This window comes from Microtus pennsylvanicus, chromosome 3, assembly GCF_037038515.1.
Source record: "Microtus pennsylvanicus isolate mMicPen1 chromosome 3, mMicPen1.hap1, whole genome shotgun sequence".
Lineage (NCBI taxonomy): Eukaryota > Metazoa > Chordata > Mammalia > Rodentia > Cricetidae > Microtus > Microtus pennsylvanicus.
The window spans coordinates 32,294,163-32,319,805 of NC_134581.1; the positions used below are offsets into that span (position 1 = coordinate 32,294,163).

The 25,643-nt window shown below is 45.9% G+C and overlaps 1 protein-coding gene across 2 annotated transcripts in view; it reads left to right on the top strand.

The window, feature by feature from the left end:
* Tbc1d2b (TBC1 domain family member 2B) overlaps positions 1-25,643 on the top strand; it is a 73,723-nt gene that overhangs the window by 35,959 nt on the left and 12,121 nt on the right. For both annotated transcript variants that reach the window (XM_075965011.1, XM_075965012.1), the window contains exons 4-9: positions 11,265-11,428; positions 12,728-12,963; positions 13,848-14,231; positions 18,476-18,586; positions 19,928-20,121; positions 22,679-23,173. In XM_075965011.1, coding sequence (XP_075821126.1) covers positions 11,265-11,428; positions 12,728-12,963; positions 13,848-14,231; positions 18,476-18,586; positions 19,928-20,121; positions 22,679-23,173 — 1,584 coding nt within the window. The remainder of the gene's footprint in view (positions 1-11,264; positions 11,429-12,727; positions 12,964-13,847; positions 14,232-18,475; positions 18,587-19,927; positions 20,122-22,678; positions 23,174-25,643) is intronic.

The following is a 25,643-nucleotide window of genomic DNA, read 5'->3' on the forward strand; positions in this document are numbered from 1 at the left end:
GTTAGTAGGAAGGTTTGTGTTCTGTGCATGAGCCCAGAAAAGAGAATATATGTCACTTTTGTATGTGACAACTCTTAAAGCAAGTTTGGAGTTAGTGTCAACAGGAGCAATGCCAGCTATGCTGTTGTAGCGTTGCATGCTGTAAGAGGCAGACTCCTTGAGAGAATTCTCAGCTGTGCCGCTTCATAATCGACTGTCTCACGCAAGTTGCTTACCATTCTGTGCCTGTGTTTCTCATTTGTAAGTAAGCTTGTATACCTCATGGGATGGACTGGATGATGATAAGTTAATACGAACAAGCAACATGGAACAGAGCCTGGGACTCAGTTTGAAGGAAAGTGAATGTCGTCATGTTGGGTCTTGTGACGACTGCTCTCTGCAGAAGAGGATGCTCAGACAGAGCTCAAGTGCTTGTGTTTTTTCTTTTCTTTTAGCTTGTGGGCATGCTGTAGGAGGTTAAAACAAAATGACCTGGGTGAATGGAGAACCTTTATAGTTCCAGGGATTGGGACATGCTAAGCAAGCTCATGCCCTCTCAGCTACAACCCCAACCTGGAGAAAACTTAATGACCTTAGAAATAGTAAAGCTATTTTTCCCCAAAATGAATGGCTCAAAGGTTCTATTTTTGTAGTGGATTCAAACTCGTATTGTGGTCAGGGTTTGAAGATGACTTGTGTGTAGCTTCATTGTGTTCATTAGTTCAGCTGGGGCCCTCCATTGGAATCACCTGGTGAGCTGAGAGTTTAAATTCCACACTTTTCTACAATACCTGAGGGCCCATGCTCTGCTTCCACACTGAGGTTCAGATTTGCCGGAGTCTAATAGCTGATGCTGTTTTAGTTACTGTTCAGTTGTGGTGACAGAGTACCATGGTCAAGGCAACTTATAAATGTTTGGTTTGGGGCTCATAGTTGCAGAGTCCCCATCATAGCAGAAGCAGGCCAGCAGGCAGGCACACATGGCACTAAGCAGTAGCTAGGAGCTTGCACCCCTGTCTCCAAGTAGGAAGCAGGGGTACTAAGTGGGAATGACCTGGGCTTTTGAAACTTCAAAGCCCACCCCTAGTGACACACCTCTTCCAACAAGACCATACCTCCTTGTAGTAATATGGAGCGGCGGGGCTGTGTCCCCGCCACCAGGCCGCCTGGCTCGGCTAGCTTATGCCCCAAATAATTACACGGACACTGTATTCTTTTAAACACTGCTCTGGCCCATTTCTAATCATCTGTGTAGCGCCCCTAGGTGCGCTTACCGGGAAGATTCTAGCCTAAGTCCATCCTGGGTTGGAGCTTCATAGCGTGCGTCTTCCCTGGAGCAGGTAGCATGGCGTCTCTCTGAAGGCGTCTGCTCCGGAGAGGAGAGCTGTGGAGTCTGACCTCACTTCCTCTTCCTCCCAGCGTTCTGTTCTGTTTACTCCACCCACCTAAGGGTGGGCCTATCCAATGGGCCTAGCAGTTTCTTTATTGTTAGCCAATGAAATCAACAGATTGATATATGACACTCCCACATCACTTCCCCTTTTTCTGTTTAAACAAAAAAAAGGAAGGCTTTAACCTTAACATAGCAAAATTACATATAACAAAACAGTTATCAAGTAAAAGTTACATCAGAAACACTTATACATATAACAAAATTGACCTTAAATCTCTATCAATGCAAATTATTCATACCTATATCATTTCCCCCTTTAAATGTAAAAGAACATTTATAAACAATATTTTGGGAACATGGGCGCAGTTTTTTCTCTCCAAACTGCTTCCTGCTGAATGGGGGCGTCGTTAATGATTTTAGGGTGTAACCTGTGTGCCAGGTTTATCTCAGTTGGCAGTTGAGCAAGGCAATTTTCTGAAGATGTTCACAGCAACCCTTCAGGAGGACGTGGTCCATCATACCAAATCGGAATAGAAGAAATCCATAGAGTCTCATCCTCTGTGAAAACAAAATAAGAAACTCCTTTCCAAAGCATCATATCCTTAGACCCAAATTCTGAAATCATACCCTCATGATATCTGTTCTGGTTCCACTTGGCAGCCCATATAATAAAATGTCTCTTTGTACTTAGCTCCTTCACAGTCAAAAATTTTAAAGAAAACACAATGTACATAATCCAGACTCTCTGTGAATTTTCCATCTTTACGCGGCTTATTTTTATTTATATCTATAACTATCTGTACTCTGTCTCTTTAAAGACTTTACTTTTACTTTTTTCTTTTTAAACCATTAACTTTATTCTCTATATTCTTTTTCTTCTCTCTCCCAAGCCAACGTATATTCATCCAACAGTGTGACTCATTTAGTGGTCTGAATCTGTCCTATTGTGAATCTGCAATTTTTTACTATCCAGGAGCACTTTTGATTTGCGGCTTTAAATCATTAGGCGCTTAAGAATCTAATCTGAGACATTCCTAGATTAAGTTTTTGTTTTTTTTTTTTGAGCGCATATCTTTGACCTGGAATAACCCTGTAGACCAGGCTGTCTTTGAACTCTCAGAGATCCGCCTGTCTCTGCCTCCCAGGCATTGGGATTAAAGGCATGTGCTACCACACCTTGAACTCACAGAGATCTGTTCGTCTCTGCCTTCTAGGCACTGGGATTAAAGGCGTGTGCTACCACACCTTGAAGTCACAGAGGTCTATCTCCCTCTGCCTCCCAAGTGTTGGGATTAAAGGTGTGTACACACAACAACTCTCTTCCTTTTTTTGTTTTTTGCTTTAATTAAGAACTTCAACTTTCAGCTTGCATATATTTTTAACACACTTTAAACCATTCAGAAGTTTTCTCTGTCTTTGAATCTCTCTTTACTGTATATCTCTCTTTTTCTGACCACGTGAGTCTTTAATTTACCAAATAATATCAGTAGGACTAAAGGCGTGGCTTTGCCAGCTAGATCCAGTCCATTCCTTAGCTTTCCAGCCTCATGGCGGATATACAGGCTGCAGCCATGTTTATAGCCACACCTCTATGGCATTCAAGGTCCCTGCCAGCCAGCAAGCTACAACAGACAACACTCAAGTCCTCTCTCGGTAGCCGGCCCTCCTGCCTCAGACAGTCAGAGTTTTCCCTGGCAGGATGGCCCAGAAAGCTGGCATTTTTAAACAGCGCAGCTTTTTTCCTGCTACGGCTGAAAACCGAAAAGCATGCGTTCAGCTTTTCGTCAACACCGTTTAAGTGTTTCGTGGCAGGACCTCTTAATGAGCTGCAGGGTTTTGCAGCTGAAGCTGAGTCAGGAAGCCTCTTGGGGCTACCAGGTAGGAGCGGCACTCAGCACTTTAATTCTGAGACTGAGCGTGCAGCACAGAAATTCTTTTCATCCAAGTAACATCCAAATCTGACACACAGAGCACTACGCAGTCTGAAAACACGTCTCTGTATGGCAGCAGGAATCCGCCATGCTCTTCCGCCTGCCTAAGCCTGATTCTGCCTTCTTCCCAGGAGCAGGCGGGGAGCTCTGAGTCATCGCACGGTCTCAGAGCACTCTCCTTCCGATCCCAAGCGGGAACACAAACATAAAGCCAGAGTTTGCACTGGCGGCACAGCCCCAGGAAGCCACACTTTAAAATAACGCAGCTTTTTTTCTGCTGCTGTTGCTGAATCAGGAAATCTTTCTACAGCACGCCACCAACAAACAGCAAAAATCTGTGTTAAATGCTCTCTCCCTTATTTTTAAGCCTTCTCAGGTTTTTTAAGTGGGTTTAGTTAGCCACACGTCTGGGCGTCATTTGTAGTAATATGGAGCGGCGGGGCTGTGTCCCCGCCACCAGGCCGCCTGGCTCGGCTAGCTTATGCCCCAAATAATTACACGGACACTGTATTCTTTTAAACACTGCTCTGGCCCATTTCTAATCATCTGTGTAGCGCCCCTAGGTGCGCTTACCGGGAAGATTCTAGCCTAAGTCCATCCTGGGTTGGAGCTTCATAGCGTGCGTCTTCCCTGGAGCAGGTAGCATGGCGTCTCTCTGAAGGCGTCTGCTCCGGAGAGGAGAGCTGTGGAGTCTGACCTCACTTCCTCTTCCTCCCAGCGTTCTGTTCTGTTTACTCCACCCACCTAAGGGTGGGCCTATCCAATGGGCCTAGCAGTTTCTTTATTGTTAGCCAATGAAATCAACAGATTGATATATGACACTCCCACATCACCTCCTAATCCTTCCCAAAGAGTTCCACTAGCTAGGGGCCAAGTATTTAAATATCTGAGGAACATTTTTCTTCATACTACCCTGATGTTCATTGTACCTAATCTTGTATTGTGTGATTGAATCACTTAATAATCTCTTAAAATATATTTTTTTCTATTGAAAGTTAGATGCTTAGGAAGAAAATTGATAAAGGTTATTATGCCACTAAAATATTGTTGAGACAATGTGGATGGCATGGTTTTGAGGAATCAAGAAGAAAAACTTGCAAAAGCCTGTAATCTAGGCCTACATTGTAAGTGTATTCTTTATTCCATTAAGAGCAGCAGCAGCAGAGAAACAGAATTGGAAAAGTCGGGTGACATCTTACAAGTGTGGATTATCCAGGCAGGGCAGACTGCAGCCAGTAGCCCTGGCAGGCGAATCCTCTTACTCACTCCTGTATAGGCACCTCTGTTGTAGGTGTAGTTACTTTACTTAGTTCCCTGCTTTAATGGCTTTCTCATTTGACCTATCCCATCCATCAGGTAACGGAGCTTGACCCACGTAAGAAATTCCAGGTGTTCTGTATGAATAATCACGGCCTCGTAGAATCTGGCTGGTTGGTAGTGCTCAGCCAGGTCTGGCTAGAGGATACAGTGCTACAGATACTGCTCTCAGTCTTTGAGGCCATAAACAGTGTGGGCCTTCCCTTCATGTCAGGTGGAGAACACCTTCCCCCCCAATGCATGGGAAGTCGGAGCCTGCTGGGAAGGTGTGCTTACCTTTCAAGGTTGTCTCTGCTGAGTCTTCTACTGATTCTGCTGCTGGCTGTGTCCTGGGCCCTTTGTTTCTCTTTTCCTCATGACCCTTCAAGCCTGGTGACAATGTCACTTGTCTATGTGACTCAGATTCCTAGGAATCCACTGGTTTTGCCATTTACGGCTTTGCCTGGTGACTCATCTCTTTCAGAGCCCCATTTCAAAGAGAAGATCACCCCAGCCCAAACCAGTGCCCAGATATCTGGTGCATTTGGGGAAGTCATTTATGTCTGTGGCTATGTGGTACTTGCTTATGTTTTCCTTGTTTTAAGGCGTAGCTCAGTCTTTGCCAAGAAAGTGAGGGTTGTAGTCATGTTGCTGCCTCACGGGTGTTTGCAGAACCAGGCCTTCTTGGAGAAGCACGGGGATGGGGCTGAAGAAGGGCAGGCTGTGTATGCTGCCTTGTCGATGCCCAGTCTTTCCTACAAGCTTCCTAGGACATAGCATTGTTTGCACCTAGCTAGCCCTCCTCGCCAGCAGTCCTTCCCCTCTTGATTGGAACCGTGCTCTTCCGGAGGCCCGTTCATTACAGGACTGCTACAGCTTTAGAGAAGTCATGGTTGTGCTTTGCAGACACGAAGACCTTAGCCATGGCTGGAATGGTATCTGACGCAGTATAGGAAAACAGACCCCAGAGAATGTCAGTCCCTGCCTTATCCAAGGCCATCAAGCAGTTAGCCCAAATTTCCTAATTTTAATTAGAGCTGGGGGCTATATAAGAAGGAACAGTTGGTATCTTCTGCTGGGCCTGATGGACCCACTTGTTCCAAGAGTCAAGTTCTCAGTAGCCTGAGTCAACTCTTTCTGCTCTCGGTGCCTCAGATTACCCAGCATGACCTCCCCAACTCAAGAGCCTTCCTGTAATCACAACAGAGTTGCTTTCCTGAGATTCAGATGTGGCCCTTGTGGGCAGTGGGCATTATTTATCCATCACGTTGGCATTTTCCACTGGTTCCTGCTTTCTCTCCCCTCCCCAGCACTTCTCCATCTCCCATTGGAATACGGGTATTGTGATAGGGGTCGGTGGGACAAGTGGTAGGAAGCACAGCCTGGGCCCTCAATCTTCTCTGAAATACTCAGACCTTGGACCCCAAGCTCTGGCCTAGATGAGCCCAGAGCCGCCTGGCTTGCATGTTGCCACCCACCAGCTGCATTCAGCCTGTCCTTTCTCAGTCCTGCGTTTCTAACTTGACAGTGAAAGGCATACATGCTTACAAAGAAAGAGGCCTGTTCCTGCTGAGGGGCTTGGAGCTAAAACAGAGGCCTTTCTCAATCCACATTCTAGAAGTAGCTACTAGAAATAGAGTCATAGGTGGAAGCGCTCTGGAATTCTCTCTGCCTGTTGAAAGAGACCCTGCAGTACACACTCTTTCAGTGCCTTCATGTTCTGACGTTTCCCCTCTGTGACATCCCAGTCACGAGGTCCACTACTCCAGTGCTCTTCCCTGCAGAGTGAGAGGCTTGGCAGTGATGGAGCGTGGGTGACAGATCCAGGATTCCGGGGTTGAGCACTGTATGGTCTGGATGGCCTCACTCAGTAGCTCTTCTGGGGTGTGGGTGTGCCCTTTGTTTAACCTGTTTCCTAATTGTGGGTATCTGCTCATCAGTTCAGAGGAAAAAATGCTGAGTCATCTCCAGTGAGAGGATACCTCCTGTTTTGTTTTCTGAAAACGGTCTGAGGGAAAAGAGCTGAGTACTGCCCCTTGGGTAGCCTGCTTCCTTTCTGCCCCCAGCCTTCTTTAAGTACCCAGACCCTCTACCTTAGCCCACCTTTCACCACTGAAAAAGTGGTGTGCAGGCAGCATGTGAACTGTAGGCTCAGGAGAGATTTGATGGGCCATTCCAAACCCTTCTCTCAACTTCTAAAGCCCACTTGCTCGTCGAGATTACAGTGAGTATTGAGTACATAGTTACTGTGTTATTTGAATAACTTTAAATTATATTTATTTGTTTGGGAAAGTGTGGCACAGTGTGTTGCACAATAAAGATTTGGATTCTGCCAAGAACGCACTCACCCAGAGTGTGGCTAAAAGTACTTGAGCTGAAAGAGACTTCACTTTGAAGCCAGTCTCATTTCCCCTTTACCCAAGCCTTGGCAGTTGTCGCAGCACTCCAGAGCTATCCCTCAGCGGCAGGGGTTTGCGACAGCCTGGAAACAAACTCTGGTGGGGGGAGCAGAGGACATGAAGTTAGTTATTGAAACTGCCTTTCTTCCTGCACAGGCTGAGTTTGGGTCTTCTCTGCTCTCATTTCTCCTTTCGGGGTTGGCTTGAAGAACGAGAGCGGCAGACAGGGCTCCAGTTGCGCCTCAGCTCGCTGCTGCACACGCCATTCTTCAAGAAAGAACAGGAGCACATTTTGAAGCTGTGGCAAATGGCAAGGAGATTTTTTACCTCCTGAAACATGTAGGAGAGTAGGAACAAGGAGTTCTGGCCTGGAGAATGTCACAGAATGTTGGGGCAGGATCACAGGTGCAGGGGCTGTGCAGGGGTAGGGAAAGCATTTGTGAGACTTCCTTTTCTTCCAGAGCAACTATTTTGAAATCATTTTCTGTACAGTTCTGGAGTGTTGTGAAGCCAGAGTTGACCATGACAGCAGCGTGATCATTAGGTTCCCCTGGGGATTAACAGAGCTCCAGCATGTCCAGAGCCAGGCACCAGGAGAGATTAAGCTTGAGTAACGTGCAACATGCTTACCCTGTGTACTTCCATCTGGTCTCAGTCCTTCAGGTGTTAGACAGGTGTAGTCACCAGGTTTTAGGGTAAAGCTGTGTGTGTGTATAAAGTGATACCTTCACATCTTTTCCTAGCAGTATGATAACCTACATGTACTTTATAATTTCTTTGTGTTCTTCTAAATTTTTAAATTACTTTAGTGAAATTCAAATAAAAGGGGTAAATCATGCTTTTAAAAACACAAATATTAAGGGACTCGGTGGCTCAATGAAAAAATGCTTGCAGCTCACGCATGAGGACCTGATTTGGGATCCCCAGTCCCCTGTAAAAACCACTCATTGGGTCCTCATCTGTCACCCCAGTACTGGGGAGGAGCTCCAGAAAGCTTGGGGCCAACCAGTCTAGATAAGATAGTGAGGTCCAGCTCAGGAGACTTGTGTCAGAAATAAAGTGGGAAGGCTGGTGAGAGGGCCAAGCCAGGAAAAGTGTTCACCACCAAGCCTCTTTCCTGAGGTCTGGAAAACTGTCCTCCTCTGCACATGTACTGTGGTGCACATGCCTGCCCCGGAAATAAATAGCTTATTATGAGGATGAATATTTTGTGTACATGTATGCCTGTGTGCCACATGCATGCCCAGTGCCCATGGAGACCAGAAGAGGGATTTATATCTCCTGGAACTGCAGTTATGGGCAGTTGTGAGCTACCATGTGAGTGCTTGCTGGGCATTGAACCCAGGTCCTCTGGAAAAACAGCCAGTGTTCTTATCTACCGTGCTAGCTCTCTAGCCCCAAACTAAAGCAAAATTAAAGAAGTAGAGAGCAATAGGGAGAGATACTTGATACTGGCATCTGGCCTCCACATGCGTGCACAGGGAAACACAACTGCACAACACGCACCAACACTAAAGTATTGAGACATAGCTCTTTGTGCAAGAGGGTCATCCGTGTAGCTCAGACTAGAGATGGAATCAGCTTCCGCTTCCCGCCTGTAGTCTACCTGGGGCAACACCGGTGGTGAACAGGTTGTCCTTGTTGAGCAGCCATATTGCAGTGTGGTTTACCTGTAGTCTCACTTATTTTAGGAGTATAGGCTGGCACATGTTAAAAATCACACCTCAAAATTTATAGCTGCGTTTCAGGGCACATGCCCGCAATCCCAGCATGTTGGGGGCAGAGGCAAGCAAACCTCAGTAAGTTTGAAGCCAGCATGGTCTATCTATCCAGTTCTGTGCCGGGTGGGGCTGTACAATGAGACCCTGTCTCAGATGGCGGTTGTAGGAGGGAAAAAGTGTGTTTCCTCATGAGCCCTCCCCTAACCATGGCCGCAAGCAACCTCCAAGCTGCTCTCTTTCCCTGTAGCTGTCCTTCTTAAGAATTTAAAACAAGCCAGCAGTGGTGGCGCACGCCTTTAATCCCAGCACTCGGGAGGCAGAGGCAGGCGGATCTCTGTGAGTTCGAGACCAGCCTGGTCTACAAGAGCTAGTTCTAGGACAGGCTCCAAAACCACAGAGAAACCCTGTCTCGAAAAACCAAAAAAAAAAAAAAAAAAAAGAATTTAAAATAAGTGAACTCTTTCGGGCCATTATAGCCTGTTACATTCGTTTACTTGACATCGCCCTTCAAAGTGACTGTGGTTCACACTCCCACCAACACTACAAGGCCAGTCCCGGTTGCCGCACATCCTCCTGAACACTGGGAATTACTGTTGCTCTTAACTTTAGCTGTTGTGGGTGTGACCCTTTTTTAAACTAGTATATGATAACTTTTTTATCATATACTTTTTTAAATGCTTTTTAAAAAATATCTTTTAGATTATTGTGTGTGTGTGTGTGTTGCCTACATGTATGTTTGTGTGCCATATGCATGCCTAGTGCCTGTGGAGGCCAAAAGTGGTTGTATGCCCTGGAACTAAGAGTTGAGCTGCCCTGTGTGTGTTGGGAACCAAATCAGGGTCATCTACAGGAGCAACAAGTGCCCTTAACCACTGGTGTTTTCTTTTTCAGCACTTACTAGCCATTCTTAGGCAGAGGCTCCTTGGCTAAGGATGGGTTACATGGTAGGGTTATGTCCTAGTACGTCTAACAGTTGAAAAGGCCCAGCAGACACTGTGGCATAGCTGCACGCATTCTGTAGAGTACCTGTTGTGCACCCTTAAGCTCGTGCGGCTCACTGGAAGCCACTCCCGGCTCGAGAGTGTCTTACTGCATATCACTAGCCCAGGAAAATTCGTCTGCAAAGTGTGGTTCACATGTGTATTGCTTTGGAACCATCATTAAGTTTTAAAGAAAATCTTAAGTTTAACTTTACAAGTTAGGAAACTGCCTGTATTTTTCTTTTCTCTTTTTCAATTTGCTTTTCTCGACTCTTGATCATTTTTAAATTGAATTGTTTATCCATCTTATTGAGCTTTAAGAGTTCTTAAATGTTCTGGATATGAGCCTTTTGTCAGGTATATATTGACAAATACTTTTCAAAGGGGAAAAGTTTTAATAAACTTGATTTTTCTCCTTTTATCTTTTAGATTGTGCTTTCTGAGTGCTCTTTAGAAAATCTGTCCCACTTGGGATTACAGAGATGGCTTAGTCAGGAAATAAACTTGACCTGAGTTTGGACCCCCAGTCCCGTGTAAAAGCCAGATGTTACCTGTAGTCCCAGCACTGGGGAGCTGGGAGCCTCAGGTTCAGAGAGAAACTCTGCCTCAAAAAATGAACTGGAAAGTGATTGAGAAAGACAACTGGAGTTGACCTTTGGCCTTGCATACATACAAAGATATATGTGCACATGCATACAGAAAAGAAAAAACACGTTAATATGTGTGAAAAGTACTTTTCTCCTTTTCTTCTAGAAGTTTTGTGTTTAGTTTTTTATATTTAGATCCTTTAGGGGACTTTTTTATTGGGTTTGGGGGGTGGGGTGTTTTTGTTTTTGTTTTGAGACAGAATCTCACTATATAGCTCAGACTGACCTGGAACTTAGGATCCTTCTGTCTCAGTCTCCAAAGTGAGCCACAACAACCTGTCTATCATATATTTTGTATTAATTTGTATGTGTGGTATGAGGTAAGGTTCAAGTTTCCTATATATAACCACTTTTTATAACCACATTTTCCTCCTTGAACTTTTTTATATCCGTGTTGAAGTGTAAGGAGTGGCTAACATAAAGCCGTGGATGCTTTAGTGTCTCCCTGTATTTGTGCACAGGAATTTCATTTAGGAAATGCTACCATCTTTAAAAAGGCAGTTCTCATAAAAATATATTTGTTGGTGAAAGTATAAAATCCAGTGTGAAGCTCCACGATTTGAGAATAGCTAATCTAACTGTACAGAAATTCAATGAGATGGATAGACTTGGATCTGGTTAATTTTGATGTGTGACTTTTAAGTAAAGGGGTTTTGTTGTTGTTATTGTTGTTTTGAGAAAGAAAGAAAGAAAGAAAGAAAGAAAGAAAGAAAGAAAGAAAGAAAGAAAGAAAGAAAGAAAGAAAGACTCTTTTCCAGTCTCTCTTGCTTTCCATGACACTAGATCAGTGTGTACTTCCTAGCAATGTGTATTTTCTTGTTTTCTATATTCTCAAAAACATTCAGTATTATCGAATCTTCATTTTTAGAAATCTTATATACAGTTGTATTTGTTTTGTCTTTTCTTGTTTTTAAATAGAAATTCAATGTCATCTTTCCGTCCTGGGAGAGGACATAGTGAGAGTCGCAGAACCGTGTTTTACACCAATGAAGAGTGGGAACTTTTAGACCCACCTCCTAAGGACCTAGAGGAGTCCCTGATACAGGAGGAGAGGAAGAAGCAAATGCCTGAGGGGAGCAAAGGTAGAGAATGCACCTGTGCTCTGTTGCTCTCTGTTCTGCCATTTGTCACCTCTGGGGACATAACAGACACTTGGCTGCCAGAGTTCCTGGAAGCATGAAGTGTTATGGCCAGGGGTGGGGGCAGTAATTCCTAAAGGTTTGTAAAGTGCTACAAGGGATAAATGTCCATCCAGCCCGGTGGCTGCAAACCTTTTCCAGGAGATAGAATAGCTGTCATGTTTCTGTGCATCACAGAAGTGCTGACTGAAGAAACTTTGTGTTTATTAAGCCAGGTATTATGTCATATACCTGTAGTTCTAAGACCTGGGAGACTGATGCAGGAGGATTGCACATTTGAGGGCAGCCTGGGCCATGTAGCAAGACTCTGTCTCAGAAACACACACACACACACATAGTATCATAGATTCTGAAGAACTGGTTAAATTAGTCTTAGTCCCACTACTGTAACAAATGCCTGAGGTCAAGTATGTAGAGGAAAAGGTTTATTTTGGCTCACAGTTGTAGAGATCTTAGTCTATGACCAATTGAACCCATCATTTCGGGCCTAAGGCATCATGTGGTCAAGAAACAGAAAAGCTAGAAGGGCTGGAGTACCGCTGTCTGGAAGACTTCCCGGTAAACCCCAGTTTTCATCACTAAGAAGACTTGGGAAGACATGCTAGTCTGAACAGTCCCCAAGTCAGAAGCATGCGCCTCTGTTTTTCATGAAACCAGGCACAGCAGGTATCCAGTACTACCGAGGTGCCTGATGCTGTTGCCCCTCCCAGTCTCTGCCTGACCTACTGCAGGGCCACTGTGTGCTTCTAACAGCGCAGATGCCTTTGTCTCTCATAGCTTCAAATAATCGAAACTCCGCGGTGCTTTTGTGTCTCCTGTTTGCATTCCTCAGGATGCATTTGAAGCCATTCATAAAAACATTTACTTGGAACATTTAATATGTAAAATCACACTTTAAAAATGTATCTGTACTTTTTATTTTTTTTTATTTTTTTTGTATCTATACTTTTTAAAAACATTTCTTTTGTTTTTGGTTTTAGCCAAAAACAAATGAGTAAAAGTAAGAAGCCAAGAGTTTCCTAGTGTACCTCATCTTTCTGGAAAGTGCCCATGTAGTAGTCTTCTGTAAAGAGTGGTCTGAAACTCCGCTGGCTTTACCTCTAGAATGAGGTGGGACAAAGTGACATCCGCTGCTCTGCTTTCTTCATAGGCTGATAAGTCCACAGCCCCTCAGAGGGCAGTCTGTAAGGATACCAGAAGAAGGTTTGACTTGCTCAAAAACTTTTTTTTTTTTTAACATAGGAGTCACTAGTTCGGGATTCCCCTTCGAGTTGGGGCGGCACCCTTACAAAGGAAAGCGCCCCTTGAGAGACATAATTGGGTCATACAAAAATCGCCACAGCAGCGGTGATCATCTGATCGAGGGAACGTCACCGGGTGGTGGAAGCCTCGCTAAGCCCGTCTCTGAGATGCAGCTGCAGATTCAAAGCCAACAGGAGGAGCTGGAGCAGCTCAAGAAGGACCTGTCGAGTCAGAAGGTAACTGTCTCTTGAGTTTTGTGTCCCTTCACCTGCCCTCCCCAGGGGCCCTTCCCTGATGCAGCCTCCATCCTGTGCCCTGAGCTGTGCCCATCGTTAATTCAAGACCCTAGACTATGTGGACGGAAAGGAAGGTTGCAGGGTGCTGCTGTCTGCACCACACCCAGTTCCTCAGCCTAGAGGTCTGAAGTTTCCACGTCCTGTCAGACAGTATAACTTTTCTAAGCTGGTCAGACATTCTACCTAATTGCTGGACAGTTCAGTGATTCTTAGAGCCTGGATTTCCCCCCCACACACACCCTGTTTTATCTTATTTTTAATTATGTGTGTGGGTATGTGAATGCAGGCACCCTTGGAGATCCAAAAAGGGTGTCAAATCCAGTGAGCCTCCCAATGTTGGTTCTGGGAGCCAAGCTCAGAACCTCTGCAAGAACATCATATGCTCTTAACTGCTAAGTCATCTTTCTAGCTACCCCCCCTCCACACACACACGTCTATTTATTTTTGAGACAGCATCACACGGTGTAGGCTATGGAACAATTGATCCTCCTCCAGCACAGGAATTACAGGCATGTGCCACCCGACAGTACTTCACAGATCCCTTAGTACTGATAAATATGTGCCAGGAACCATTGCTAATTACAGCCAGCACGTCCATTATTTCCAGCTTCCTATTATTGTTCTCTTCAGACCGTATTTGTGGACTAAATTTCTTTCCTCTCTATTTTTGAGATCTTTCAAGAGGAAGTTTGGTATTAAAATGTTTCCAACAAAGTTTGTTTCCTCATTTCCTCAAATTCCAGTGGTTACTTATGTAACATGGTTATGATTCCTGTTTTTCTCCCTGATTCTCGTACCCTTCATCTCATCATCTTGGTTCCTAGGAGCTTATTCGGCTGCTCCAGCAGACAGTCCGGTCATCCCAATATGACAAGTATTTTACGAGCCACCAAATCAGCCAGGGGGTCCCCAGGGACACTCTGGAGCTTCTCCACCAAAAGGACGAGCAGATCCTGGGCCTCAGCGGCCAGCTGGAGAGGTACGGCCTGGAGAAGGAGAGTCTCCAGCAGGAAGTGAGGACGCTGAAGAGCAAGGTGGGCGAGCTCAACGAGCGCCTGGGGATGCTGATGGAGACCATCCAGGCCAAGGACGAGGTCATCATCAAGCTCAGCGAGTGTGAGGGCAGCGTGACTTCGCCCACCATGGGGCCCAGCTCTCCTTTGGCCACCCCAGCCAGCAGAGACCAGCTGGAGCTGGACAGGCTAAAAGTAAGGGCAGGGTGTGGGCTGGCTTTTTGGACAGAGATCCCAAACTTCGTTAGCTCCATCAGTTTTGATCCCTAGAGGTACTATTGTTAGTGAGCTAGTCTGGTAAGGGAGCAGAGCTGGGGGTGGGGCACAGAAACAGGCTTTGCAGTCAATTTAAAGAACTCCTTGGAAGCCCTTCCAGCACTGTTGCCATTGCTGCTATTGCCTGCCTGGAACCCTTTCAGCTCCTCCTGTCCCTGACTTAGGAGTAGCTGAAACACCCCTCCCCTCTTATTTATTCCCCTCTCAAGACTTCAGTGTACCCTGGAACATATGGAGGTTGTCAGTTTCCTCTTCTGTTACATGAATGCAAACACAGACTTAATTTGCACAGCTTCCCACAGGCCTGGGCAGGAATATTGTCCCGGTAGTCAGAGTAGGGCCAGCTGGGAAAGTGGGAAAAGGAGCCTGCTCGGACAAGGGTCAGTGCCTAACATGAGAAGTCCTGCTCTTGGAAGGGAGGACAGAGCTGTCTTCCCAGTGCCGCCTTCTGAGATGGCCCAGGATGAGAGGGTGGCTCCTGAACAGAAGGGAACTGGGGTGATAAGCAGCAGTTGAAGGAGGGGGAGTACTCCCCCTTTGGAAAGCAGAGCAGCCTGTATCGTATACCTGTTGAGAATCCTGCAGGTCCAGAGCAGAGAGCTGAACAGTTTGGGCACTTATGAGGAAGGCTGTAGAGAAGACCAGCACATCTTTGCTGTCAGCAACTCCTGAGACTCTGCTGGAGAAGTTTTAGGTAGACAAACATCCCCTGGGACAAGGAGCATTAGATAGATCTGACTCCAGCAGACCCCCAGTAGGTCTGTGACTCCTAGCCCATGTTTTCACACAGCCATTGTCTTCTTGCAAAAAAAACTGACTCTGGGTGTTTGAGTTTCAAATGGAGTTTCTCCTTGAAGGGCCAGGTGTATTACTGTTGAGATAGTTAGAGTGTGAGTGGCATGGCTTCCAGCGCCTTCCATTGGCCAGCAGTGAGCTGAGCAAGTGCTGGGCAGGCTGGGGACTTCCGAGTTAGGAACACTGAGACAGCGGCAGCGTGTGGGTGGTCTGTTTTAGTGACAACTCCCTTCGGATACTCGAAAGACCAACATGGTTTATTTTTGGTGTGTGTATGTGCACAGATGCACATGTATTTGCAGGTCCACATGCCCAGGGCGCTCACATGTAGAGGCTACATGTTGATATTCTCCCTCCATACCTCCCCACCTTCTTTTTTAGAGACAAAGTCTGAACCAGTTGGCCTGGAAGCCCCAGCAATCCTTTCTCCATGCTCACTGCACTAGGGTTATAGAAGCACCATCACACCGGCTTTTATGTGGTGTCAGAAACCCAAATATAGGTCCTCCTGCATGTGCAGCAGACACTTGACTGGCTAAGCCCTGGCCACAGCTCCCAACAGGATTATTAATGAGGAACCAAAACACTTCTTATTATATCAACTATAAAACAGCCTTTATTATTTTATTTTTATATTTATAAGACAAGGTTGGATACTGTAGCTCAGACTGACCCAGAACTCACTGTAGCCCAGGTTTGCCTCAAACTCAAGTTATTTTTGTCTCCATGTCCAGGGTGCTGAAATTACCAGGTGTGAGCTGCTGTGCTTAGCTGTTTTTTGTTTCTGTTTCATTTTTCTTTTTACAAGCAGTCTTAGTGTTGCCTGTAGAAGTCAGTTTTGTTTATATGCTCAACCGTAAATGTTTTGTTCCTTCCTACACATCCCCACAGTAGTGATACACTTAGTGTCTGCATTTGTAATGTGGGTTTTCCAGACGGTGTTTTTTGTTCTTGGCAGAAGAGAAGTATATGGCACACGTTTTCCCAGGGAGCTAAGCCAGGGTGTGAGAATGGGCCACGTAGCTGCTATAACCACCGAACCTTTGAGACTCTTAACTTACCTCATCCAACATGGACTGTCTCTCCTGTGTCCTTTTGTAGCTGGGGTGACTTTTGATGAGTCATAAGGATCTTTTTCCTCAACATTTCTCAACAGCTTTAAAGCTGTGGCTCCAGAGTCTACATGGTGAGGCTTAGTGGGGAAGCTTCTTAGCAGGCAGAGACAGCCTGCCTAGGTCAGGACCTCATGTTGCTGGCCTTGGCTCTGCCTGAGCCTGTACTACAGTGAGATGCAGCGCTCCCAGAAGAGTGTAGGCGGCTTGCTCAGAGCTCAGTCATCCTTCCACAGTGAACTCTGACTCTGGCAGTGACCTCAGGTCTAGGCCTCATCTGTCAAACAGTGCTACCCCTGGGGTGTTACGAGGGCTGAAGGAAGTGGTCCACATCTGGACTGGACACCTTGCGGAGTGTTTACTGCCAGATGTTATTGTTATATCAACATTCTCAACAAAGTATTCTGATGGTAGCCGGGCGGTGGTGGCGCACGCCTTTAATCCCAGCACTTGGGAGGCAGAGGCAGGCAGATCTCTGTGAGTTCGAGACCAGCCTGGTCTACAAGAGCTAGTTCCAGGACAGGCTCCAAAACCACAGAGAAACCCTGTCTCGAAAAATCAAAAAAAAAAAAAGTATTCTGATGGTAAATAGTGAGAATTTACTGAGACTGGAGCACAAATTTATACTAAAGACAAACTACACAGCCAGCAGAGACCAAATACCTGTCATTTAGTCTTTCTCCTCACCGTTCAGTATCTTTAACTTCTTTCCAACCAACCTCCTGTTAACTGAACTGCCTTTAATGATGTGTTTATTCATTGTTTCCAAATACAGTATTTTTAAGATGCCATGAGAGAGGAGAAAATGTCATCATTTGAGCTAGAAAAGGACACATTAACCTTCTTTGGGGCCTGACATTTTCACTTACGTACTTGGGTTGCTGGGGCAATGTCAGTACTGTGCAAGGGTTGGGTTGCAGGTGAGGAGACTCAAGCACTCAGCCTGGCCCTCCGAGCTTAGAAACTGACTTCCCAGCACAGCATTCAGCGAATGCATAGCCTCCCTGGCCTGGGTCTGTCTGGGAAATAATGTCAAGAATGGCTCCTGGGGCTCGAGAGGTCTAAGTGAGATCAAGAAGCTCATGTGCCTTGCCCAGAGTTCTGTGACCCATAGCACGTGTTCCATGAGTGCCAGCAAATCAGGGGCACCAGGGGCACCTTTCCAGTTCCTCTGCATCTCATAGAACAGTCTATCGAGAGACTGGGGGGGCGGGGTGTGGAGGACTGTTTAGAAATGGTCAGGGGCAGATGAGGCTGTGGTGGCAAAAGATGGAATTTATAAGTAGTCTTTTGAAACCACAGTCTTCAAGATGCTGCTGATTCATCTTTATTTAGAAGCTTCCTTAGTTTGCCATGAGGAACATCTAAAGGAATCAGTAAACCTTACTTCCAGAGACTTTGCGTGAGAGCTCTTCCCCGCCCACCCACAGCTGCACTTCAAGTGGAGCAGGGCAAACAAACCTTGTGACCATGGAAGGCAGAAGCAGGGCCAGAATTCTGACTTCATACTCATACATAGATACGTCCAGGACAGCCAAGGATCTATAGTAGAGAGACCCTGTCTTTACAAAACAACCTTGTCTCCAACTAGCTATGTTCTCTCAAATACAAAATAAATGTCACAGAAGTGAATAGGTGGGCACCCACTAGAGGGCCCGTTTTGTTCTTGTAATTTGTGGAGTTGGTTGTGCTGGAAAGGAGAGCTTTACCACTGAGCTCCACCTCTGCCCTGTTGTGCTTTTCCTTCAGCTCTTCCCCAGCTTTGAAACTTTGCAATGTTCTCCAGAGTCCCTGATGCTTTGTAGATTGTAGCATTTATCATTACATGCCGTTTTTAATTAAGGGCTTTTCTGCATTTTTTATAGCCATTTTAAAATAGAAGCTATATGAGTAAAAACAAGAACCTACAAAGAATATGTTCAATTTCTCTGGTTGAAAGGAATGTTAAATTTTGCTTTTTTTTTTCTCATCACCAACTTAATGAGTATGAATGAATTTAGAAAATACATCCTGCTTATTTCTCCTGAAATCTCTACTGCTGAGTAAATGTTTTGTTCATCTGCTTCATTGCAACAGCAGTTCCCACCTCCTTCTGCTGCAGCAATGGCCGGAATATTCATCAGAACACAGCTTCAGACTTCTTCAGTTCTCTTTTAGAACTTGCTCTCACTTAGCAGGACTCGGATATGCTAATTAGGTAGGATAATTAACCAACATGCAATCCTCACGAACTGATAAATATTTTTCCCCCTACAGGATAGTCTGCAAGGGTACAAAACCCAAAATAAATTTCTAAATAAGGAAATTTTGGAACTCTCCGCTCTACGAAGAAATGCAGAAAGGAGAGAGAGGGATCTGATGGCAAAGGTAAGTCAGGATAGACACATTTTACCACTTGGTGAGAGAGAGAAAACTTGTAACGGGAGGAGGGGACTGCTTGTTGTCCCAGCTGCCTGGCTATCTTACACCCAAAATAATCACACAGAAACTATATTCATTTAAACACTGGCTGGCCCATAAGCTCTAACTTCTTATTGGCTAATTCTTACATTTTAATTTAACCCATTTCTGTTAATCTGTGTATCACCACGTGACTGTGGCTTACCGACAAGATTCTAACCAGCATCTGTCTCAGGCAGGAGATCCATGGCGTCTGCCACTCTGCCCTTCTTCCCAGCATTCAGTTCTGTCTACTCTGCCTATCTAAGTTTTTGTCCTATCAACTAGGCCAAAGCAGTTTCTTTATTCATTATCCAATGAAATCAACACAAACAGAATGAACTCCTACACCAGAAACTGTATTTAAGTGGATGTGCTTTAGAACCTACCTAGCCACCACATTGGGAAAAACATGGCTGCTGGTGTCAAAATATATGTTAAGTGTGTCCAGTACATTTTCGTTTTGGATAACAAATACTCTCACATGTGCACATGTGATCTTCATACATTTTTAAGGAATTTTCTAAGGTGAAAATGAAGTGCAATTTGGGGTTCTCCCAAATTAAGATTGTCTAGCTTTTCATTTATGCTGTTGAGATTTAGTTTCACATCTGTGAAGCAGGAATGGTGAGAATATTACCATCTCCATAGATCCAGCAGGGTTGGTTTGAGAGTCAACCATGACTATGGCGGCAGAGGGCTTTCCAGCTGTGTGCTGGTGAGGTACAAACCCCTGACACTTCTCCACAGCTGTGGTGTGTGTGTGCTATCTTTTCAACAGCCTTCTGAGCATATTTCTAAACTGTATTCCTGAATATTTGCCAGGGTGAAGTTGATTTTTCTGATCAGGTAGCAAATGGGAACTAGTCCTGCCTGGACATGATGTCCTAACAAAGTTGGTATACATGGGGTAGGGGGATTCATGGCCCACGTAACCAACTAGGATTAGACTTGACCTCAGTAATTGGCACACGACAAGTTTTGTTGCTCACTCTAACCATGTTGAAGACTGGTACCCGTGCTTGTCGGCACTCCCTCTGCGTCAAAACCCTTAGGAAGAAGAGGGCAGCGTAGCAGGCTGTTTCAGCCCTAAGAAGGTCTGTGGCATGACTAGCCTTTCACCTGTGCTGTGGTCTGCAGCGGGCTCACGTCCTCATCTACTGGGCATGCTGGCTTGAGCTCATTGTTGGCTAAGTTACCAAAGCTTGCTTTTCCTGGGTTTTTCTCTGGGTGGGGGTAACACCTTACCTAACCTTCTATTCTCTGCAGTATTCTAGCCTGGAAGCCAAGCTCTGCCAGGTAGAAAGTAAGTACTTGATACTGCTTCAAGAAATGAAGACACCAGTTTGCTCAGAAGAACAGGGGCCTACCAGGGATGTCATAGCCCAGTTGTTGGAGGATGCTCTGCAGGTTGAGAGCCAAGAACAGCCAGAGCAAGCGTTCATTAAGCCTCATCTGGTCAGGTAAATGTGTTTGATTCTGTCGGAAAGTCCACCGCTTTCTAAAGTTCCCTCTCCACAGCAGTAGACACTCACGGGGCACTTACACTGTGTCTGATCTGATGCCTGTGACAGCTGCTGTCAGGCCAGTGAGACATATATCATCATTCCCCCTCAGAGATAAGTGGGGGAGCTGAAATCAGTCCACATCTGTTTCTTCCAAAACCATGTCAAAGAGGCCACACCTCCGATACATACCTTCTTCTGCCGGGGCCAGTTTCCTAAGGAGTGGGAACCTTTTCCTGACACACATGCATCCCATCCGAGGGGAACCGAAAGCAAAGGGCCAGTGAAGGGAAGCTGTTTTCCCTGTATGGGGAGGCTGTTTCTACAACGACTGAGCGGCCTAAGACCCACATAGGATCTGAAACAAACCATGGACCCACCCTAAGATGCACTAAGACACATACATGTAAAATACTGCACTGTTTTTGCAGGGGTGAGGGTCATAGGACTTAGAAGTATATGACGGATCTTGGATTAAAAGCTCATATACAGTATATTTTCTGACAAGTCTCAGAGTGTTGGGACTAGGAAGCTGCAGACTCACCTGGTGTACCCTCCCTTCTGCCTCTGTCACTCAGACACAGCACTGTCTCTGGGCCTTGCTCAGTGGTCTCCTCACTGCCTTTCCTCCAGCCTGAGATGAAGCCCTTTGACATGCCTGGCCCTCCCCAAGCTAACAGAACCTACCAGCATTGACTGCTATTCAAATGACAGAAGTAAACTTTAAGAATATGAGCAGCACCATTGTTACAACACACTTTTCTGTACCAGTGTGCCGTGCACAGGAACTGCTAAGTGCTCACATACAGAATTGTATTAAATGCTCAGTGCAGGTGGGCTTTGCCTCACTTTATGAGGTGACTGAGTTAGGAGGTGGTATAGCATATACTAGTGATACCCTGTGATACATGGATGAAACCCCAGGCCAGGCAGCCAGAACCTCACATTCAAGCCTGCTTCCTCCACATCACATGTGGTTGCGTCGTTCATAGTTGTTGGTGACCTCTGGGAACTGTTCTGAAGGTGTGTTGTGTTCTTCCCGTGTGCATTTAGGAGTTTTTTCCATCCTTCCCTGCTTTGAGGAACTACACTAGATAAACAGACCACAGAGGCATTATTGCTTCCCTTCATGAAGGGCACTTAAGACCCTTTTAGTTTCCGTAATTACAGACACCATGGTCTATGTTCTGTGTGCCCAGCAAGAGTATATCCAGAACAGAGAAAAGGAACGCGATTCCTAATGTGGAAGAAGTGCACGCCTTCAACTGCACTAGATTTGATTTCCAAAGTTCCTAAGCATTATGTCAGAAGCTTTGTACTAGATTCCGATACTGCCACAACTAATCACAGACCCAGCAGCAACATTGCTGTCATAAAGTTCATGGGTCAGAAGGTAACATAAGGTCTTACTGATTGAAATTACAATTTAATCAAGGACTGGCTCCTTTTGGATCTTCTGGGGAACAGTTCATTTCCATCATTAAAAATGTTGGTAGATACGGTTCCTGGTAGATAGAAAGCGAGCCCTGCATCCCATGGCTCATGGCCCCTTCCTTCTTTAAAGGGTCAGCGGCTGACCCAGTTCCTGCAAAGGTACCCGTCCCTCCTGCCTCTTCTGTTCTTTTCCTCTGATCTGTTCTTCAGCTTTCCCTTTTTCTCTTTGAAGGGTTCATGTGGCTATTGGGTCTCTTGGTAACGCAGACAATGTCCTTGTCTTAATTCTGTAACATGAGGACCATCTGCCACCATCTTCTCCTTGAACGTTGTCACAGATTTCAGGAGTAGGATGTTGACATCTGTGGGGCCATATTCTGTCCGCCAAAGCCTTAATTAATATTCGTACCCAACATCTTACAAGTATACCCTCTTCGTGTCTTTTCACCTTTGAAAATGATGCCTTGTGGGTAGGTATGGTAGCACACACCTGTGATCCCAGCTACTTGGAAAGCTGAGACAGGAGGAGCACTTGAGTCTAGGCTGGCAAACATCACAAGTTACTTTTTTTATTAAAACAAAACCTTTTGAAGCATGAAGTTGTTCCGGGTGTATGAAGGCAGAGACATGTACATTGACATAGCCACATAATTGGGCCTCCTTTTTTTCATTTTCTTTGGTCCTTTATCTGAGACGGTGTCTTTCTAGCTACACCCAGACTTGTCTTGAACTTAGAATCCTCCCTCTCCAGCCCCCTGAACACTGAGATCGGCCGTATACACCCCTCTGCCCCACCTAGGTCAGTCTTGCTTGGTAATAGTGCTTGTATTTCCTTCCAGTTTTATCTGCTTTTATGGGTTTTATCTGGTTTTATGGGAGTTTTAACCCATCTGACAGTGATTTCTTTCCCTGTATGAATGGAGAGTTGATCTCATTAGACCTTTTCTGTGCAGAGGTACGTTGTCCTGGCCCTGCTTATCCAGACGCTTGTATGCTTGATGGACTGAAATGTCTCCTGTTTCAGTGCACTGTTTGCCAAGACCATGACGTTTCTACTGTCCCTCTTGTTATTTGTCCACAGCGAGTTTGATATCTACGGGTTTAGGACTGTCCCTGATGACGACGAGGAAGAGAAGTTGGTCGCCAAGGTCCGAGCATTGGACCTGAAGACTCTGTACCTCACAGAAAATCAGGAAGTTTCCACTGGGGTCAAGTGGGAAAACTATTTTGCAAGCACAATGAACAGGGAGATGGTATGTTCTCCGGAGCTGAAGAACCTGATCCGAGCAGGCATTCCACACGAGCACCGCTCCAAGGTATGGAAGTGGTGTGTTGACCGCCACACCAGGAAATTCAAGGACAGCATGGAGCCCGGCTACTTCCAGAGCTTGCTCCAGAAGGCACTGGAGAAACAGAATCCGGCCTCCAAGCAGATCGAGCTGGACCTGCTGCGGACTCTGCCCAACAATAAACATTACTCCAGCCCCACATCAGAGGGCATCCAGAAGCTGCGCAGTGTCCTGCTCGCCTTCTCCTGGCGAAATCCAGATATTGGCTACTGCCAAGGCCTCAACAGGTGGGTGTCAGACTACTGTCTCCTGTGGTTTAGAAAACCTCCAGGCACCAGGCACTACCTGGCAGCTCCCTCTCCTCCCAGCTAAGAAAAGCCTGTATTCTGTGGGGGAAGGATCCCAGATGACAGCAGGTTTTCATGTTGCAGTACCTCCAGCTCTGTAGCAGGCTTTCTTGACGACTGTCTTTGAATTGCCAGCCCACAGATAATGACCCGGAGACTTAATATTAATTATGAAAGTTTAGCCTTTAGCTTAGGCTTGTCTCCAACTAACTCTTATAACTCAAATTAACCTGTTTCTATTAATCTATGTTCTGCCATGTGGCTCACGTTACTCTGTTCTGTACTGTATGTCCAGCTTCTTCGGAGTCTCATTGACATCTCTCTGGTATAATCCACGTGCCTAGATTCCTCCTCCTCTTCCTTTCTCTCCCTGGAAGTGTTGCCTCTCTCTCCTGCCTAGCTATTGGTCACTCAGTTTTGTATTACACCAAGCACAGCAATATATCTTCTTCACACAGTGTACAGATATCCCACAACACAGTTCTAGAGTAACTCAGGCAGGTTCTGCTTTGGAAAGTCTAAGGAGTAAAAAGCTGCCTGGGATGTGGCTCAGTGATATTGTGTGTCCTTGGCCTAAGTGAGACCCTGGTTCAGTCCCAGCACCAGGATTGGTAAGCACAGAAGTCATGTGATGAGCATCTTGGAGTCTCATTTTTTTTTTCTTCTTTGCTTTTCTCTTCACACTTCAGTTTTAATCATAAAAATATGCATTATTTGATAATTGATGGAGTAGAAGCTTGTGTCATTTGTTTGTTCAGGATCCTGAATGGCTTTTTCTGCTAATTAGAACTCAGCCCTTACAGGGCGTAAACTTGCTTGCCTTTTTTTTTTCAATTAGATTTTTTTCTTACCAATTTTACTTGTGTACGTAGTCCATCCTGACTGCTGTCATTCAGTACTCTCCCGTCCCCTCCATCCCTGTTTCCTCCCACAGATCTCTCTCACATTCATCTCTGTTTGTTTTGCTTTGTAGCCATTGAGTAGAACCTCTTACAGTTCTTGGCTGTTTTCCGCGTTTCCATAAGCACAGAACACAGAGGGCCTCTCACCTTTTAGTAGTGATCCAGGCTGTCACCCTGAGCTGCATGTTGGGCCAGGACAAGGCTTTGTGGGTACCAGGGTCTGCTGCCCACCAAACTCCCCCTCAGCACCAGGCCCTGGGTGCTGGGACAGCGTCTTACGAAGTGTCTCGTCTTACCCTGTGTCGTCTCTCTGCTGTCACTGCAGTTTGGGTTCCCTTCCGAGCTCGTCAGAAAGATAAACTGCACATGTAACACTCCTTTAATGCCAGCACTTGGGAGGCAGAAGTAGATCCCTGTGAGTTTGAGGCTAGCCTGGTCTATATACTAAGCTCTAGGCCAGTAAAGGCTACATAGTGAGACCCTGCCTCAAATGGGAGGGAGAAAAGAATGAGAATGAAGATCTTTGTGTGTGCTTGAGAAGTTCTCCCCTAAGCAGTGCATGTGCTTGAGTTTTGGATGCTGGTGTTTAGTCTGGCGGCTCAGAGGCTTCTTTGCCCCTGACCTCCTGGTAAGCTGTCTGAGTCTGCATGTGAGTATTATGGGAGGGGAGGCGTAAAGCTGGACTACCGCTCACTCAAACCCCAGCTGAAACCCAGTGGCTACCAGGAACCCATGACTTCAGTCAACAGGACAGGGTACTTCTCTCTGCCCTTGGGAGGTTAGAGACACCTCAGCTTCTCTTAGTCTCCATTTCAAAATTAAAACCTGCCTAAAGCAGCCCTGGTTTTACTTAAAGCCACAGCTCACACCACACTGAGTCTGAAACCCCTGAGGCCAGGGCCCCACGGAAGACTTGCAGTGCTTTCCTGGAACCAGTTCTGTGATCCTCAGTGAACTGGGAGCACTGGCGAGCCCCCACCCCGCCCTGTTAAAGCTCTGAGTCTTAATTGGTGGGTGGGGGTAGATTTTTTTCCTTGGAACTCTTGGTACGTGCCCCTGGCTCCTGAGAACCTAGTACTTCAGTGTGAGAACCCTAGCTCGTGCCCAACTTGTGCTAACCGTGCTCAGCCTCAGCTAAGTGCTGTCCTGACAGTTCTGTTGGGACTTGCAGATGGCTCCTGGAGTCCCGGGAGCTGGGCCTGGCTGGCTGTGTTTGCGCGTGGGAACTTTTCTCTGTAACTGTCCTCCAGCTCTCGCCTCCCCGCTCTCCATCCCAGTGCCGCCCACTCAGGTCCTGTTTTTTAATTTGAGATTTGCTGATTTCTTTCAGTTTTATCAAAGAAAAAGAAAAGATCAAATTCTGAACAAGGGCATTTTTCCTGTGAGTGACACATTTAGACTTTGTTTGGGACAGAAGTTACTGGATTTCAGCTTAGTGGAGAGGGACCTTTCCTCACTTCTGCCTCTTTCTGGTATAGCCTTATCCCCCACCCTTGTTTTGTGGTGTG